Source organism: Tachysurus vachellii, chromosome 15, assembly GCF_030014155.1.
Source record: "Tachysurus vachellii isolate PV-2020 chromosome 15, HZAU_Pvac_v1, whole genome shotgun sequence".
Taxonomy (NCBI): Eukaryota; Metazoa; Chordata; class Actinopteri; order Siluriformes; family Bagridae; genus Tachysurus; species Tachysurus vachellii.
Genome location: NC_083474.1, coordinates 18,948,714 through 18,966,049, shown reverse-complemented (window position 1 = coordinate 18,966,049; position 17,336 = coordinate 18,948,714). Strand labels below are relative to the sequence as shown.

The following is a 17,336-nucleotide window of genomic DNA, read 5'->3' as shown; positions in this document are numbered from 1 at the left end:
GGTTTAAACCTGGTGAAAAAAATAATTTAGCTTCGTTTGACTTATTCAAACATTTCAGTTCTAACTTCTTACTTCTCACTTCTTTACTTAGTCACTCAGATAGGAAAACTGTGTAATACTATTCATTTCTTTTACTACTTATTACTAGTATGCAATATATCACCCTGTTTTTGTTGAATTCATTCATCTAATTAAAGTCATTTCTACCAGTACAGCTGACTGGACTTCTGTCTATACTGTAACCTTTAGTAAGAATAGCATCAAGTCAAGTCCATATCATGTTTTCAACAGAAAAGCTAAATAGCCCGTAGGTCTGCGATGGATCTCAGGGGGTTTATATGTGAATGAAGTCATCAGACCGGCTAAATCCTAACATCTCTTCATCTCTGAAAGCACATGTACTGTACACCAACTCAGCTAATCATTACAACCCTTTAATTTTCCTGGTTAGTTTTTGACCACAAGCACAACAGATCTATCAGTCTATATCTATATATCTATCTTTTAAACAATCGTCTCTTACCCGCCGTCTCCTGAGGCTGGCCGGACTGGTGGGAGACGGACTCGGGGACTTGCCTGAGCGAGGCGTAGACAGTTGACTGCCTGCTGTTCCATTAGCTGAGGACAGAAGATTCATTCACTCAGACATGTCATGACATGACATTATTTAATTTCACTTTATAACGCAGCACTCCTGATTACTCTAATCTGACTCTAATCTACCCGAGTTATTAATTTTGTCTATATAGTGATACTGATAGTAGTGCTGGCTGTAGTGTCGTAACGTTTTTTAAAAAAAAAATTGTTGAAAATTTCTAGAATTGTTGATATCGTTATTGAAGTTTTCTGTCAGGACAATTTTTTTTTTGCTGTCTCGTAAAATAAAACTGGTATTGAGTTTTCCAATTTGGAATGAAGTTATCTGCAGTTTCTTGGTAAGATGATGAGTCACTTTTTTTTTTTTTGGACAGCATCTCCTGAGACAGCGACTGTTTTAACATAAGTATTTACAATAAAAATTTGTTTTGCGGATGCAACATCAAACATGTTCCTTAATTAACAAATGGCCAAACTGCGGTGTTATAAATCGAATAAGACATTTGTATTTGGGTTGTAGCTGTTCCTGTAACAACAAAACAGAAGGCTGATGTGTCTCACAAAAGGTTTTCTTAACATGTCAGTATAGTTTAGCTCATAGTGAGAATATGTGATGGAAACAGTAAGCCAACTGAAATGTTATATAACCGTTATCATAACACACATGAGGGCAAGATAGCAAACATCAGGGAATTGTTAACGTGCATATAAAATAAGCAGCATGTTAATAAAGTCAGGTTATATTCATAGTATAAATTCTTTAAAACAACAAGACAATCCATAAGCTCTAATTAAATAGAGGAAAATCCTAAAACAGCTGAATTTTGAACCAATAATTTTCCCCTTTTAGGTAAGACGATATGATATAATCTTACCAGATCCACAGTGCAGCGAGTCGCTGGAGCAGAGTATTATAGCTGCTGAGCTCATGATCTCCGAGTGTGTGTGCACACGTGCATGTGCTTGTGTGTGTTAGATTTCTGTGAATGAGTCGATCCGCTGAATGACCGCACACTCCTCCTCCTCTCCTCCTGCGTGAGCCTGACGTACGAGCAGGAGGAGGAGCTGCCGAATAAAGGCTTATTAACGGTAGACATGATGTCATCATGAGATAACTAGCATCAATTTGGCAGATGTAATCTTTTTTTATTACAGTGCAAAGTTAATTGAATTGTAGGTGATGAGAAATCCTGAATTGGATTTTAGAAACTTTAAAATGCTGCAAAGTGAAACTGCATCTGAAGGCACAGAAGATCTATGAGTCAGCCCTGACTGCGAAAAAAAGGCTTTTCTTTTATAATTCCATGTCTAAACTAGGGAGCAAAACAAATCAAATTGAATCACACACACACACACAAAGAGAGTCACACAAGCTAAAATCATTGAGATTGTTTATCTGCCCACAGTGAATCATCTTGCTGTTCTATTTCAGCATTTTTCAGCAGGAGTATAGATGCGTGAGCAAGACATCAAGTTATTTTCAGGTTAAAAAACACACTATGATTAGTGTATTTCTCCAGAACAAAGTGTGATTGTAGTGTGTGTGTGTGTGTGTGTGTAAACAAGCAGTTATGCTAACTTTTAACCAAGCGCTGTTCATTTGCTACTACATATCCAAACCAACACTCAATCCTTTTCTAAAAACATTTTATCATTAGCTGCGGAAGCCTGGATGTCGCTCCATCACAGGGCACTAGAACACATTCACAACTAGGGGTAAGTTATCTAAACTAGTTAAAACCTCTGCCATGTTTTTGGAGGCAGGAGAAAACTGGAGAACCCTGAGGAAACACACAGGGTTATACAAATTCACAATTCGCTTTTATTTGCCCAGTGGGTTAAGCTAATGAATATGATTTGTCCACAAACCTTTAAATATGCTGAATATCCTCCATCCACTCATCCATCCATCCATCCATCCATCCATTTATCCTCTACACAACTTATCCCTTTTAGTAACTGGGAACCTGGAGCCTATTCCAGGAGACCTGGAGCACAAGGCACGGTACACCCTGGACAGAACGCCTATTGCAGGACACACACACTACAGATAATTTAGAGATGCTACAACGCATGTCTTTGGAATGGGGAGGAAACTGGAGAACCCAGAGGCATAGGGAAAACATAAAAACAACACACACTCTCTCTCACACACACACACATGGCGGAGGCGGGAGTAAAATCTCCAACCATGGAGATATTGAGGCCACTGTATACTGTATATCCTTAAAACGTAAATATGTAAAGCAAATGTTTGATATTTAGTTCACCAGTATGCACAACAGTTAAACTCATAGCTATAAACATCTTAACCTTCTTCTTCTTCTTCTTCTTCTTCTTGTTAGGAACTACTGGACTAGACCACCAGAGGTGCTCGCAAGTGTTTCATACAGTAATCACCTGATTTTATTGTTCCCATGTTGTCCTGTTTTTCTGCCTTCTCACTTGTTTCTTATTTACCTTGATGTACTGCACTACATATGCCTGTCCTGTTATCACTGTTCTGGTCATTCATTGTTGTGTTCGAGCCATGAGATCGAACGCCATTGTGTTTCGTCCTTTAAGTTGTAGTCATGTTTTGATTCTGTTGTTACTTTTGTTTGATGGAAGTTTTGTTAGTCTTTATCCTGTTAATAAAGCAGTGCTTTCACTCCATCCTGCATGTGTCTGACCTGCTGTATGCAGGTGATCTGAACTACTGCGGAGATCAGCATTCAATCCTCACATCTCCAAACCCTCAGCTATTAAATTATACACTTTTTTTTCTTCTTCTTCTTCTTCTTCTTCTTCTTCTTCTTCTTCTTCTTCTTCTTCTAACAATATTTGCCTTGTGAATCCAATAAAACAAACTTCAGATGCCAGATTCAGGCTAAGAGAGATGATGCTAGCCAAATGATCTTTATTCCCCTAATCGGTGCATGCCGCAAAAATCTCTGGTCACTTGGGTTTAATGCTTACGGAATCATTTGGGACATTCGGGATTTTCCCAAGGGGGCACGGTGGCTTAGACCTCCAGGGTTGGGGGTTCGATTCCCACCTCCGCCTTGTGTGTGTGGAGTTTGCATGTTCTCCCCGTGCCTCGGGGGTTTCCTCCGGGTACTCCGGTTTCCTCCCCCGGTCCAAAGACATGCATGGTAGGTTGATTGGCATCTCTGGAAAATTGTCCGTAGTGTGTGATTGCGTGAGTGAATGAGAGTGTGTGTGTCCTGTGATGGGTTGGCACTCCATCCAGGGTGTATCCTGCCTTGATGCCGATGACGCCTGAGATAGGCACAGGCTCCCCGTGACCCGAGGTAGTTCGGATAAGCGGTAGAAGATGAATGATTGAGTGAGTGGGGATTTTGCCATACAGTGGTTTAAGAATCTACTCTAAATTGGTGGAAGGTTTTTCTATTACACTATCATTACATTAACACATCTGAAATCCATATTTATCCTTAACAGTACTATTTGGCATGTGAGCACATAGTGTAAGCTGCTTGCACTTGATTTCCAAAGAACTGAGTGATTTGATATGAAAAGTAAGAGGAAAAATATCTGAACTCCAGTCTTATTCTCTCAAGGGCTGCACGCTGCAGTAGATTTCAGTTTCCAAACCACATCAGCCATCTGAGAGCGGAGCTGTAAAAAGAGTCTGCTGCTGCAAATGTGGTGCATTCAAAACACCCACACAACACCACAAGGATTACAAAGGCCCCACTCCAGAGAGAGAAAGAGAGAGAGAGAGAGAGAGAGAGAGAGAGAGAGACGCTAAGCCATAATTCCTGTATGTGTTTACTTGACCTGGAATCAGTTGATGGATATAATGACTCATATCCAAAGGTTTGGCCAGGCTTTTGATGATGTTTAGTAAATCTCTATGGGCATATTTATACCTGGTCACTTCATGTGTTTTCTCTGATCTGATAGCTATCTGATTTGTTAAAACTGTTCCATTTACATTAAGCCACATAAATGCATCTTGGCGAATCGGATATCGATCCGATCTTTCTACTCCCGCCCAAAAATGCTAATATCTTTTACCTCATTTCTGGGTAATTGAAATGGAACACGCTTTGGTGTATGCGGTTGCTACAAAAAACAGCATTTACTGTTTGCTGCATTTTCGCTGGCGGCAGCAGTGCATTTTAAGACCAAACGAGACACCTGGGTGAAAGATCAAAGCCAGAACTGATGTGAAAACATATTTGTTTCTGGCGCGATGCACGACTCGTGAGTCACCTGCGAGTGACGTACTTCCGTTTGGGAGGAGTATAGCGCTGACGTATGTGGCTTGAACAACCACATTCATTTACACCTGTCCAGTTTCATCTGTAACGCGTCCCAGACCACCTCCTGAAGTGGTTTGAACCATCGGATTTATATCGGTCTCGAAAACGTTTCGGAGGGCATTTAGACCTGGTCTTTTTACCATCGGATAGCTATCAGATCACAGAAAACACATCAAGTGACCAGGTGTAAAAAGCCCCTATGTTTGAAGTTGATATCTGATACTGATCTGACGAAATATGCCAAATCTAACACAAGACATTACATCTGATTGGTTCTTTCTGGTCAACCATAGAATGAGCTTACAGAACTCCACTGACAGATTTCTAGAGCTCTCACATCTCACAAGACTGTGATACTCCCAAGCACGCTGCTAAATACAATCACAAGCAGGTTCAACAATGCATCATGTCACATTATGTACAAAAGCAAAAGAACTGCTGCTGAAATCATAAAGACTCGACTTGATGTGTTCTGAGCTGCTTTTCTTTTCACAATGCTTGTAAAGAGTGATTCATTTAGCTTTAATACTGTAGCCTTCCTGTCTTTTGGCTCCAGTCTGGATATTTTCTTCTGAACTCGTGTGCTCATCATGGAAAAACTGCCGATTTTTGTTTTTCATACCATTTTGTATAAACTGTGTTGAACTGTCAGTGAAAATCCCAAAAGATCTTCAAGTTCTGAAAGAGATACTCCAACTAAAATTCTTGCACTGGAAAAAGCCACAAAGATCTCCATTCATTTTTTTTTTTGTTTCGTTTTCTGGTTTGTTTTTGTGTTTTTGGTTTTGTTGTGTTTTTGGTGATCAGATCAATTTGATTCATCATTTTGTTCCTGCTGTAATAATGTACAGGTACATAAACAACAGATAAACAATGAATCATACATTAGTCTTGGGTGTGTGTGTGTGTGTGTGTGTGTGTGTTGAATAATAGTTACTATTAATCTGTTTGCCTAGTGTTTGCCACTTCTTCCTATTTTCTGACTCAGCCAGAATGCCACACACACACACACACACACACACACACTTTGTCTACACTGATAATGGCCCAAATCAGATCACCACATGTCCTCATCAGCAGTCACAACACCTCTTCACAGAACTCGGCTGGACTTCCGAGAACGAGGCTTACTGCAGTGTGTTTGTTCTCCAGGCTTGTCATTAGGGATTCGGAGCGAGTGATTAGTTGCAGCTTTTTTGAAAGACAGACTCATAACCTGGAGGTCCTGCTGGAACCCCAAGCCAAGAAATAAGTTCTTGCTCTTCCGGTTGCAGCACCATGCAAGATTAACTAGCACCGGATGTTTTGTGGAAAGGGCAACAACAGACGTGATGACTCATATTTTTCTAGTACACAATGGAATAATAACCAGGAGATCAAATATATTTTAATATCACCCCCTGGGTCAGTGAATGTGTTGGGAGTTGCTGTCTACTGTATAATCTAATAAAAAGATTTAGTCCTGGGCTATAAAAGTCCTTCTACTGCTGAATGTTACAAAATGAAGCTCATAAGAACAGGAGCTGATTTATTTTAATGTCACCCTGCTGACCACTTTTAAAATGTAATGTGTTCTGAGAAGTTCTCTGCCATGTATTCTGTCAAGAGCGGTGAAGCTGATTAAGACTGGGGTCATTACAGGGGTATAGCACTTTAAATCTAAAAAAGCTGTTAAGTGAGTTTGGCAGTCATTTGCCTAGTGACTCAGAGACAGACCTCATGACCACGAGTAAAGTTCATTAGAATTACTTAATTGCTGGCAAAGATTGTGCATTATTCATGTATGATCACACACAAAGGACCAGCAACACAAAATGTCTAATCAAATAAAACCAATAATTTTACTCTAGGTTTGAAATTTGTATAACAACTACCACAAACAACTAATGGACAAATGCTACCAACCACCACCTGTACCAAAAATAACCACCAGCCAACAACACCACCCAACCACCACCTGTACCAAAAATAACACCCGCCAACAAACAATACCCAACAACCACCTGTACCAAAAATAACCACCAGCCAACAAACACCACCCAACAACCACCTGTACCAAAAATAACACCCGCCAACAAACACCACCCAACAACCATCTGTACCAAAAATAACACCTGCCAACAAACACCACCTAACAACCATCTGTACCAAAAATAACCACCAGCCAACAAACACCCCCCAACCACCACCTGTACCAAAAATAAGCACCAGCCAACAAACACCCCCCAACCACCACCTGTACCAAAAATAACACCCACCAACAAACAACACCCAACCACCACCTGTACCAAAAATAACACCCACCAACAAACAACACCCAACCACCACCTGTACCAAAAATAACCACCAGCCAACAAACAACACCCAACAACCACCTGTACCAAAAATAACACCTGCCAACAAACAACACCCAACAACCACCTGTACCAAAAATAACACCCACCAACAAACACCACCCAACAACCATCTGTACCAAAAATAACACCTGCCAACAAACACCACCCAACAACCATCTGTACCAAAAATAACCACCAGCCAACAAACACCCCCCAACCACCACCTGTACCAAAAATAAGCACCAGCCAACAAACACCCCCCAACCACCACCTGTACCAAAAATAACCACCAGCCAACAAACACCACCCAACAACCACCTGTACCAAAAATAACACCTGCCAACAAACACCACCCAACAACCATCTGTACCAAAAATAACACCCTCCAACAAACAACACCCAACAACCACCTGTACCAAAAATAAGCACCAGCCAACAAACACCACCCAACAACCACCTGTACCAAAAATAACCACCAGCCAACAAACACCACCCAACAACCACCTGTACCAAAAATAACCACCAGCCAACAAACACCACCCAACAACCACCTGTACCAAAAATAACACCTGCCAACAAACACCACCCAACAACCACCTGTACCAAAAATAACCACCAGCCAACAAAGACCCAACAACCACCTGTACCAAAAATAACCACCAGCCAACAAACAACACCCAACCACCACCTGTACCAAAAATAACCACCGGAGAACAACAAACACCACAACAACAACCTGTAGCAAAAAAAAAACACCAGCCAACAACAACCACCTGTTAACAAAAATAGCCACCAGCCAACAAACACCACCAACAACCACCTGTGCCACCAACAATAATCAGTCAACAACTGCCACCAGCCAACAACCAGAATCCAACAACCACTTACACCACCAATAAACTAGCAGCCAAAAAAACCTCCACCACCATCAGCAACAAACAGCAACTAGCCACCAAGCACCACTACCAACAAATTCCAGACCTTCTAGTTTCTAGGTCTCAGAGTATTTTCATGCTCCATATCTGATGGTCAATAGGCCTCTCATCTCTTTTTTAATCATAATTAAAAGTTGTTTTCTTTGTTTATTTCTTTTCCCCACTACTTATTTAAAAACCTGAGAACAAAACTGATCATGGTAATTGTAATCTGAAGCATCTCCTTGGTCTCTAAGTGATGCTATCCTCAGAAATCCCTCGTATCTCCAGACTGGAAAGGGCCGGTATGGGTGCAGGTTTTCACTCCAACCAAGCTGGAGCCATACCAGCATCTGCATCTGCTGAGTGCCAAGATCAATTAATTAACCAGGAATCAGGTCAAGGCAGGTCTGGAATGAAAACCTGCACAATGGCCTTTCTAGATAAGACTGGACACCTCAGTTGGGACGATGGATTGAGTTTTAGTACTGAGCTCATTTTTGGTAATGAGCTTATTTATTCCAAAGGCTGGTTTCAGTTCGTAGCCCTGGCAACCTGGTGTTTCCTACCTGAGCTGTTAGAAACCGGAGACTTGCTTCTGTATGAGCCAGCTCCACTGCGAGGAGAACAGCGACCCTGCAGAGACGAGAGCCTCCCGTAAGACTGCGATTTCGTCATCCTGCATTCTGAAAGAGGAAGAGAGAGAGAGAACATGAGGCAGATATCATTTAAGGCAAGCAATGTCCTATATTTCTTATGTTTCTATACTACACATAAAGACCCTGAACCATAAAGTGAGTCTCTTTTGAAAAAACAAAACAAACAAAAAAAAAAAACACGTACACAAAGTTGAGCGGTGACAATTTAAACAAAAAACCTCCAAACTCTGTTTTTTGTTCTTCCATGATTTGGCACAACTTGCAATTTTAGAGTGAAGCATCATTGCAAATCATATATCTACCATCTATCCTAAAGTGACGTGACATACGGCTAAGTACGGTGACCCATACTCAGAATTCGTTCTCTGCGTTTAACCCATCCAAAGTGCACACACACAGCAGTGAACACACACACCGTGAACACACACCCGGAGCAGTGGGCAGCCATTTACGCAGTTGGGGGGTGGGGTTCGGTGCCTTGCTCAAGGGAACCTCAGTCGTGGCCGGCCCGAGACTCGAACCCACAACCTTAAGGTTAGGAGTCAAACTCTCTAACCGTTAGGCCACGACTTCCCACATCCTTATGGGCATGGCCTTATTTTTCCATGATGATTCCTCTCCCATCTACAGGTCACAAGATGTCTTTAACTAAAGCCCTATTCGGACGGGATTAGTTTTACGTGGAGACGTGGGGGTAAAGTAATTATTACCAGAGTTTCTCGGTGATTTTAGTCCCGTCCGAATGTGTCATCTCGGTAATCATTACGGACAATGTCAGTAAAGATTACGGCGACTTTTACCTTCTGTAAAAAGGTCCGGAAAAATTACCTCAGGTAATACTAATCCCGTCCGAATAGACCCGCTGTAAATATGTACGGTAAAATTCCGTCATTTCCTGTTTAAAAGTAGTTTTTGGCGCGTTTTGCAAGCATGGAGGCGCCATGTTGTCTGTTTGCGCACGTAATAACAGGAAGCAACGTCATACGCACATGACGACAAGGAGGTTACTGTGGTGCGTAAAGCGAGCTACCCCTCCCACTTCTGCTAGTTTTACTGAGATGTCTTGTCCCGTGCGAATTGGCCAATTAATATTACAGACGTCCTGAGGTAAAATTGCATTACTCCACGTCCCCACGTAAAACTAATCCCGTCCGAAAAGGGCTTAAGTGTGAAAATGAAGATGAAATGCGATGGGCTTCACATTGACAATATCAGATTTCAACCTACTTAAACACCCGAGTGGTTTTCAGAGTGATGGTTTGGACTGGGTTCTTCACCTCAATCAATAAAAAAAATTGAGGGAATATTTTTTAAAGGAATGTGAACATGACTGCTGAGGAGATCTTGAGGCTCGATGCCACATGCATTAAAGCTGTGTCAGTGGCTCACAGCATCCCTGATCAGGCCCTTTATCAGGTTTTTTACTTGCGTCTGTCAGCCTTCTGTTGGTGATTGTATGAACAGAGACTTACCGCTCTCATCCAGCAGGAAGTCATCCTGGTAACGGAACTTTTCTGGTCCACATGCAATGAATATGTCATCCTCCCCGAAGAAGTCCTGCAGACACGTCAGCTACAAACATCACAGAGACTTTTATTACTAACGATCATTAATATATATCAGCTACAATCACATAGAATCTTCTATACATCTGTTTATTCAAATTCAAATTTTATTTGTCACGTTCACAATCATACACTGTACGACTTGCAGTGAAATGTTTTCACGACCGTCCCTGTTGTCTTGTGTGTGTTTGTGTACTTGTCTTTCGTCCCCTGCTTTTGTCTCCTTTTTTCTCCCGCTTGTTTTTGGTTCTATATTTTCTGTTTATTCTGTATTTCATTCACCTAATTTTTCCCCAGTGTTTCCACGTGTTCGTTGTTTGGTTATTTTTAATAAATGCCCAGGCTGTTATTCTATCCCTGCATTTGGGTCTGATTTTAGTTACCATAGTACGCCGTAGCAGAAATGGTGACATTAACGCCATCAGAGACGAATGTGTGAGCTGGAATAGTAAATAGTACATTTTGGATAAGGACACTGATATACAGAGAGACCAGTCCGATCGGGTGTGTTGTGGTGAACGTCATCGCTGACCTTCGTCAAAATGAATCAGCAGCAGATCCGATTAGTTTGCTTAATAGCGTTGAGAAATAATGTGTGAGTGATGGGGTGAGTGTATAGTGACAATATAAAGCAACATTACAGCGTGTGTGAAATACAAACTCTTTTTTTTCTTAATAATAATAATAATAATAATAATAATAATAATAATAATAATAATAATAATAATAATAATTTTAGGCCAAGCCTGGGATTTTGATAAGGTCTGAGGTTTTGTGCAGTAAAATAACATGTATGCAAATGTTATGACAGGTTCGAGACAAATATTTTTACTACTTTATGTAGTATTGTGTTGGTCTACAATGTAATTAATTCTGTTTTATGGAGCATCATGGACCTGAACATGTACAGGATCATGTAGCATCAATATACTGAACACCGTACCCGCTGTATATGGATAATAATAAACGACAATATTTGAAGTGAAGAAGTTTTTATAAACATTCCAATCATTTTCCTTCAGCATGTAGGGAGAAGCGTGTTATTAGAGATAAAGGAGCTATCACAATTACAATGGGGATTTTGTCAAGATTATCAAACCAGTTGAGTTGAGACATACAGTATGTACCAGGACAGGGATCCACTATAGGGATTATGGGAAAAATAGAAATGTTTAACACTGGTGCATACTGGGAGTTCCCATGATGTGGCATCAATTGTACCTCATTTCGTGGTCTGAGTCAGAGTCATTTATGATGAAGTAAATTACTAATTTGTTTAGTAAATATTGAGAAAAATATTAGCTGTCGGAACGAGCAGGACCGAAAAGTACAGTATCTGCTACAAAGCTCTATCTGAATAAAAACCGAGCACATAAGACATTGGACCTGGACTTTCTAATACACTTCACATAAACTGAGGATTTCAGACGCAGCTATATACTGTGACAAAAACCTGTACTGTCCAAATACAAGCAGAACAACAAATCACGCCTGTCAAGACAAGTCAAATCAAGTCAAGTCAAGAAGCTTTTATTGTCATTTCAACCATATATACCTGACACAGTACACAGTGAAATGAGACAACGTTTCTCCAGGATCATGGTGCTACATAAAACAGAGACAGAGCTAAGGACTTAGTAAGAAAGTCCTAGCCACATAAAGTGCAACTGTGCAACCTGGTGCAAGACAAAATACAGTGCAAACAAACCATACAAAACACTACAAGATAATACACAAAAGCAGCGCCGACCAGAGTACATACTGTATATTCTACAGAACACGTGTAAATACAGGAACGACCACTTATTATAATAGCAGCAGTTATATGAGGTCATTGTAATGAATTGTGCAAACAGCAACCAACTGTACCAGAGGACCCACATGTGTCCCTAAACACAGTCACACTGACAATAAGATTAATATAAAAACAGTCATCATTAATTGTTCTGCTTATGTTCTGAAGTGTGCATGTCTTCTACAAGGTGTGGGCTTCCAGCATAAATGGGAGATTACATATTAAAATGCCGCCATCTAGTGGATATAAAGGAAAGCTTTATTTTCCACAAGTGACAAATTGTATGCAATTTAAAAAATAATGTGATTTATATAAAATCCAGGTTCATAAAATATACTGTACTATAAATTTACAAACTATTTCCAAATGTCTTCAGGACAGAGGACTTTCTTGTATCTTTGCCATTTTTTAAAACATGCATTTTTTTAATGTATTATCTTAAAGGTAACTATAAATGGATAAAAAGTATAATGTTTCCTTCTTTAATTAAATTGCTGGTGGAAGTGGAAATGCTTCAACGTATTATTGACATAATCCAAGGACATAGCAGCACATCCCATGGCTTATCGTGTTACTTAGATACATATTTTGGAGCATTGACTCATACAGGAGACTTGATGATTGATGCCAAAACTATCTAAAGCTGGAAGTCCAGGAGATCATAAGTAAAAAATGGTATAAAATTTTTATAGGCTGCTCTTGAGTGAAAGAAAGTGCATAAATACTTGCATTTGATCCAAAGAGACTCAAACGATTCATCTGTAAGCTAGCAGATTAGTACACGTACTTGAGGAAATTTCAACAATGTTCTACCAAAAATATTAGGTATAATGTTCCTACATCCCATCATGAGATTTTATATTTCAGACCCTTTCATATAAAGTGATTTAGAAGTGAGAGACAATTCGAGTCGAGCAGTTCAACAAAAGATAATAACGGCACATGCTAACTGATAAAAGGCACATTTTATGCTCAATTAAAGGCTTGTTGTGACAATACGTATACTCCAGTACTGTATTTAAGCCCAGCAGGTAGTCCAAATGAAAACAGGACTCAAAGAGTCAAAGGTTCTCAAGGCAAAACCATTACTTCAGATAATATAGAGTATTTATCTGATGGATTAAGAACGATTACACGTGTATAATCAGTATTCAACCTGATTTGGCCCGTGGTAACTTTTTACCGGTTGGAATATTACTGTTCCTCCTGTGTCCATTTGTCTCCCTTTTTAATCCTCATCTTTGTTTTTTCTTCATGTGCTCTGTTTGGTTGTTTTGTCTAGTTGCGGTTTTCTTTTCTTTTTATCAGTGTTTCTCGGTTTGTGTTTGTTTTGTGTTTTTGTGTAACAGATTTTGTTTTTTCAGCAATTCCTGCATTTGGGTCTGAATTTTATCCCTGAAGACACCCCAGCTTGTCTGACAAATGTTTTTGATCAACAAAGTTCAGAAACGATCCTCCCAAAAAAAGATCGTTCAGGTTTCTAGCAGTTAGGTTTAAAAACAACGAGATACGTGGCAGAATTCTGAAGGACTGTGAATGTCCTTGAACGCAACAACGTGAAGAAGTTATTGATGCTCACGTTGTTGTTTATACTTTATATTTAAAAAAAAGAACAAATCAGCGTATAATAAAGTATGATTAAGACAAAATTAAGTGAAAAAAAAAATAAAAGTACGTTCATTGGCCTCTCACCACAATTATAGAATAAGGAAATGAGGTGTGATTAAAAAAAAGTGGACTTTTAGAATTGTTTAAATATTCCAGTCAGAACTGTACTGATTCAACTGATCCTCAGACATTTCTTTCGATTTTCTTGCATTTTCAATAAAGTCTGATTTCTGACACTCTAAATATCTTGTAATTGTATTGTTGTTGTTTTTTAAATCAATTTCCCCAACATTAGTTGTCTTAATTTGCCTTAAAATTACAAAAAATTATTTTTATTATCTCTGAATCCAAGGAGGGCACGGTGGCTTAGTGGTTAGCACGTTCGCCTCACACCTCCAGGGTTGGGGGTTCGATTCCCGCCTCCGCCTTGTGTGTGTGGAGTTTGCATGTTCTCCCCGTGCCTCGGGGTTTCCTCCGGGTACTCCGGTTTCCTCCCCCGGTCCAAAGACATGCATGGTAGGTTGATTGGCATCTCTGGAAAATTGTCCGTAGTGTGTGATTGCGTGAGTGAATGAGAGTGTGTGTGTGTGCCCTGCGATGGGTTGGCACTCCGTCCAGGGTGTATCCTGCCTTGATGCCCGATGACGCCTGAGATAGACACAGGCTCCCCGTGACCCGAGGTAGTTCGGATAAGCGGTAGAAAATGAATGAAAGAATGAATGAATGAATCCAAGGACAAATTCAGAGAGACAAATGTCTAAAACTGACATGAGTACAAGTACATATGCCAATAAATCCAGGACAAGTGTAATAGAGAAATGATCTTGAGATTAGTCTCGAGTCTCATAAGCTAAACTTATTTTTGTCTCTTTTTGTTTTTTTTTTGTTTTCAAAGACTTTGTACTGGTAATAAATCCCTTTTCTCTGGTGTTTCTATGTATTCAGTAATCATCATATCTGAGCTTCTCTGAAGTGTTTCCAATTGCACTGTTGAGCAGCAGAAAGGCAGCAGAGATCACATGGAGCTCCTGCAGCGGCGTTTCCTGTAAACACCTTTAGATACAGAAGCAATGAAGCAGGAAAACAAAATCATCCTGGGAGCCTTCTGGATCCTACAGTACATCCACATTGGAAATATTTATTGAGAATTTAGTTTTTCATGAAGTAACCTGTTTGTTTCTCATTGTAGTAAATGTATAAGTAATGTAGAGAGATTTCATTCTACATTAGTTAGAATTAGGCTTTTGGATTTAATGGAACAACTTAAAATATATCAAATTAAAATAAATAAATAAATCAAAATACAGGAAGACAAATGGCCAGTTGGGGTTTGTAAACCACAAATAGATGTTTTTTTTTTGTTTGTTTTTTTTTTGCTTTTTAGATGAAGATTAAGAAAATTTTCTTCCATGTTCCCATTTTCAATCTATTGTCTTTTTGGTGATTTCTGGTTTGGAGTCTAACCCGTCTGCATTTAATAATCAGAGTTGAGTGTAACCTGACAATGCGAACAAGTCATGCATGTACACAAAGACAAGAGCTGTGCATGAAATAAGTCCTTTTTTTCTACTTCTTCTTTTTCTTTTGTTTCTTAAATACAAATCACTACTAAAGCTCAAAGGATAAGCTGGAGTAACAGACTTGAACTCCATGCAAATATGTGTAGACATTTCCTAATAGAGTATTTGCCAATTTCCTGTCAAACGTACTGTACGTGACTGAAATCGTACTGTGTTAATGACATTTAGGTTGAAAGCATGTTTCCAGATAAAAAAAAAATTTCTATCCTTTCTATAGAGTTCATTCTGGCAGGAAAGCAACTTCATAGCTCTGTTTCTTCCCCCCACATCAATAATAAAATAAATAAATCAATCAAAAAGTAGGAAAGTAGGCCAGAACTTTATTCTCGTGAAACTTTTTAACTGCCCCAAAATGCAAAATGTTTCTGTATTTAGACTCCTGGCACATTTTGTGCTCTTGCAGGAATTGGAAGAGAAACTAAAAACAAGCCACATTTACATCATGTTAACAAAGAGAAAATATTGTACTTTATATTGTTAACTAAAACAGTAGCAGATACTGTAGCTTAGCTCTGGCTCAGTGACGATATTAGAACATGAATAGTTTCTTAAATTAAAAATAAAAGATAAATCTGTAATATAAAATGTGTCAAATTATACATTAGAGAACTTATTGGAATATTTTGATTTTGAAAATAAATAAAGGTTTTTGGAATTTTTCATTTTCAAAATTATTAAATAAATATTATTATTATTAAATATTAAAGGTTTTGCACTATTTCTAGCTCCCTATTAAAAAGTGAGCAAATTTGTGGTCAGCATAAAAGCTTTGTACAAAAAATGAAAGGTCAGATTTTCCTCATGTCTAATCTCTCTATTGGAAAAATTGTCCGTAGTGTGTGAGTGCGTGAGTGAATGAGAGTGTGTGTGTGTGCCCTGCGATGGGTTGGCACTCCGTCCAGGGTGTATCCTGCCTTGATGCCCGATGACGCCTGAGATAGGCACAGGCTCCCCGTGACCCGAGGTAGTTCGGATAAGCGGTAGAAGATGAGTGAGTGAGAGAGTTAGTGAGTGAGTAATCTCTCTATTGAAGCATGTGATCACTTTGTATATGATCATCTTATTTCTCTGTATGTCGCTATTGGATGCTTGAATTTCCTAAAGTATCTATCTATCTATCTATCTATCTATCTATCTATCTATCTATCTATCTATCTATCTATCTATCTATCTATCTATCTATCTATCTATCTATCTATCTATCTATCTATCTATCTATCTATCTATCTATCCATCTACCTACCTACCAACCTACCTACCTCCCTCTTACCCTGAGAGATGGTGGGACCAGTCACAGCAGTGCTGGTAGCTCAAAGGAGTGAGGTTTAGTGTGAGGAATGATAAGAGATTTGAGGTAAGATGGAGCTGGTCCATTTTTGATTGTGTAGGCAAGCATTGGGTTGGTGGACGAGAACTTATGCAAGTAAAAACAAGTCACTCCATGGCATTTTGGATCATTTGCAGAGGACAAATTGTGTTCAGAGGTAAACCTACTAGCAGTGGGCTAAAGTAGTCCAGTCACAAAATGACAAGATACTGAACAAGCACCTGAGCAGCCTGTGTGGAACAATGGACAATCTTGCAGTGTTAAAATGCTGTTCTGTTTCATATTAGATCATTAAACCCTGCTTACGTAAGCAAAGGGTAGTGAAGGAACACCGACAGAGAACAGAGATATGATGTGACCACTGATTTCCGCTTACTGTCAGATCAGACACAGCAGCAGCCCGGACTTGGCTGTCAGGAGCAACTGCTGCGTCCTGGAACATCAATCTGCAGCATACACACACACACACACACACACACACACACGCACACACCAGACTCCCCACGCTAACTCTCAGCATCCACCATCTGAGCAACACAGTCTTTATTTACTAATTTTTAACAAGGGACCTGTGCATGGAGTCTGAAGCTGAATTCACTGAGGAATATAAACCTGACACCATCTGGATAATCACAGACGCTGATATAGGAAATGTTCTAAAGAAATAAAGTCTAAAGAGAAGCA

At 39.5% G+C, this 17,336-nt stretch overlaps 1 protein-coding gene across 3 annotated transcripts in view; it reads right to left on the bottom strand.

Annotated features, from left to right (window-relative positions):
* The window catches only part of dclk1b (doublecortin-like kinase 1b), a 50,885-nt gene that overhangs the window by 16,578 nt on the left and 16,971 nt on the right, over window positions 1-17,336 (bottom strand). For 2 of the 3 annotated variants that reach the window (XM_060888529.1, XM_060888531.1), the window contains exons 4-6: window positions 10,250-10,349; window positions 8,688-8,804; window positions 524-618 (exon numbers count right to left, since the gene is read on the bottom strand). In XM_060888529.1, the coding sequence (XP_060744512.1) occupies window positions 524-618; window positions 8,688-8,804; window positions 10,250-10,349 (312 nt within the window). Of the gene's footprint in view, window positions 1-523; window positions 619-1,472; window positions 1,675-8,687; window positions 8,805-10,249; window positions 10,350-17,336 lie in introns of those variants that run through there. The other variant, XM_060888530.1, reaches the window with a different exon arrangement.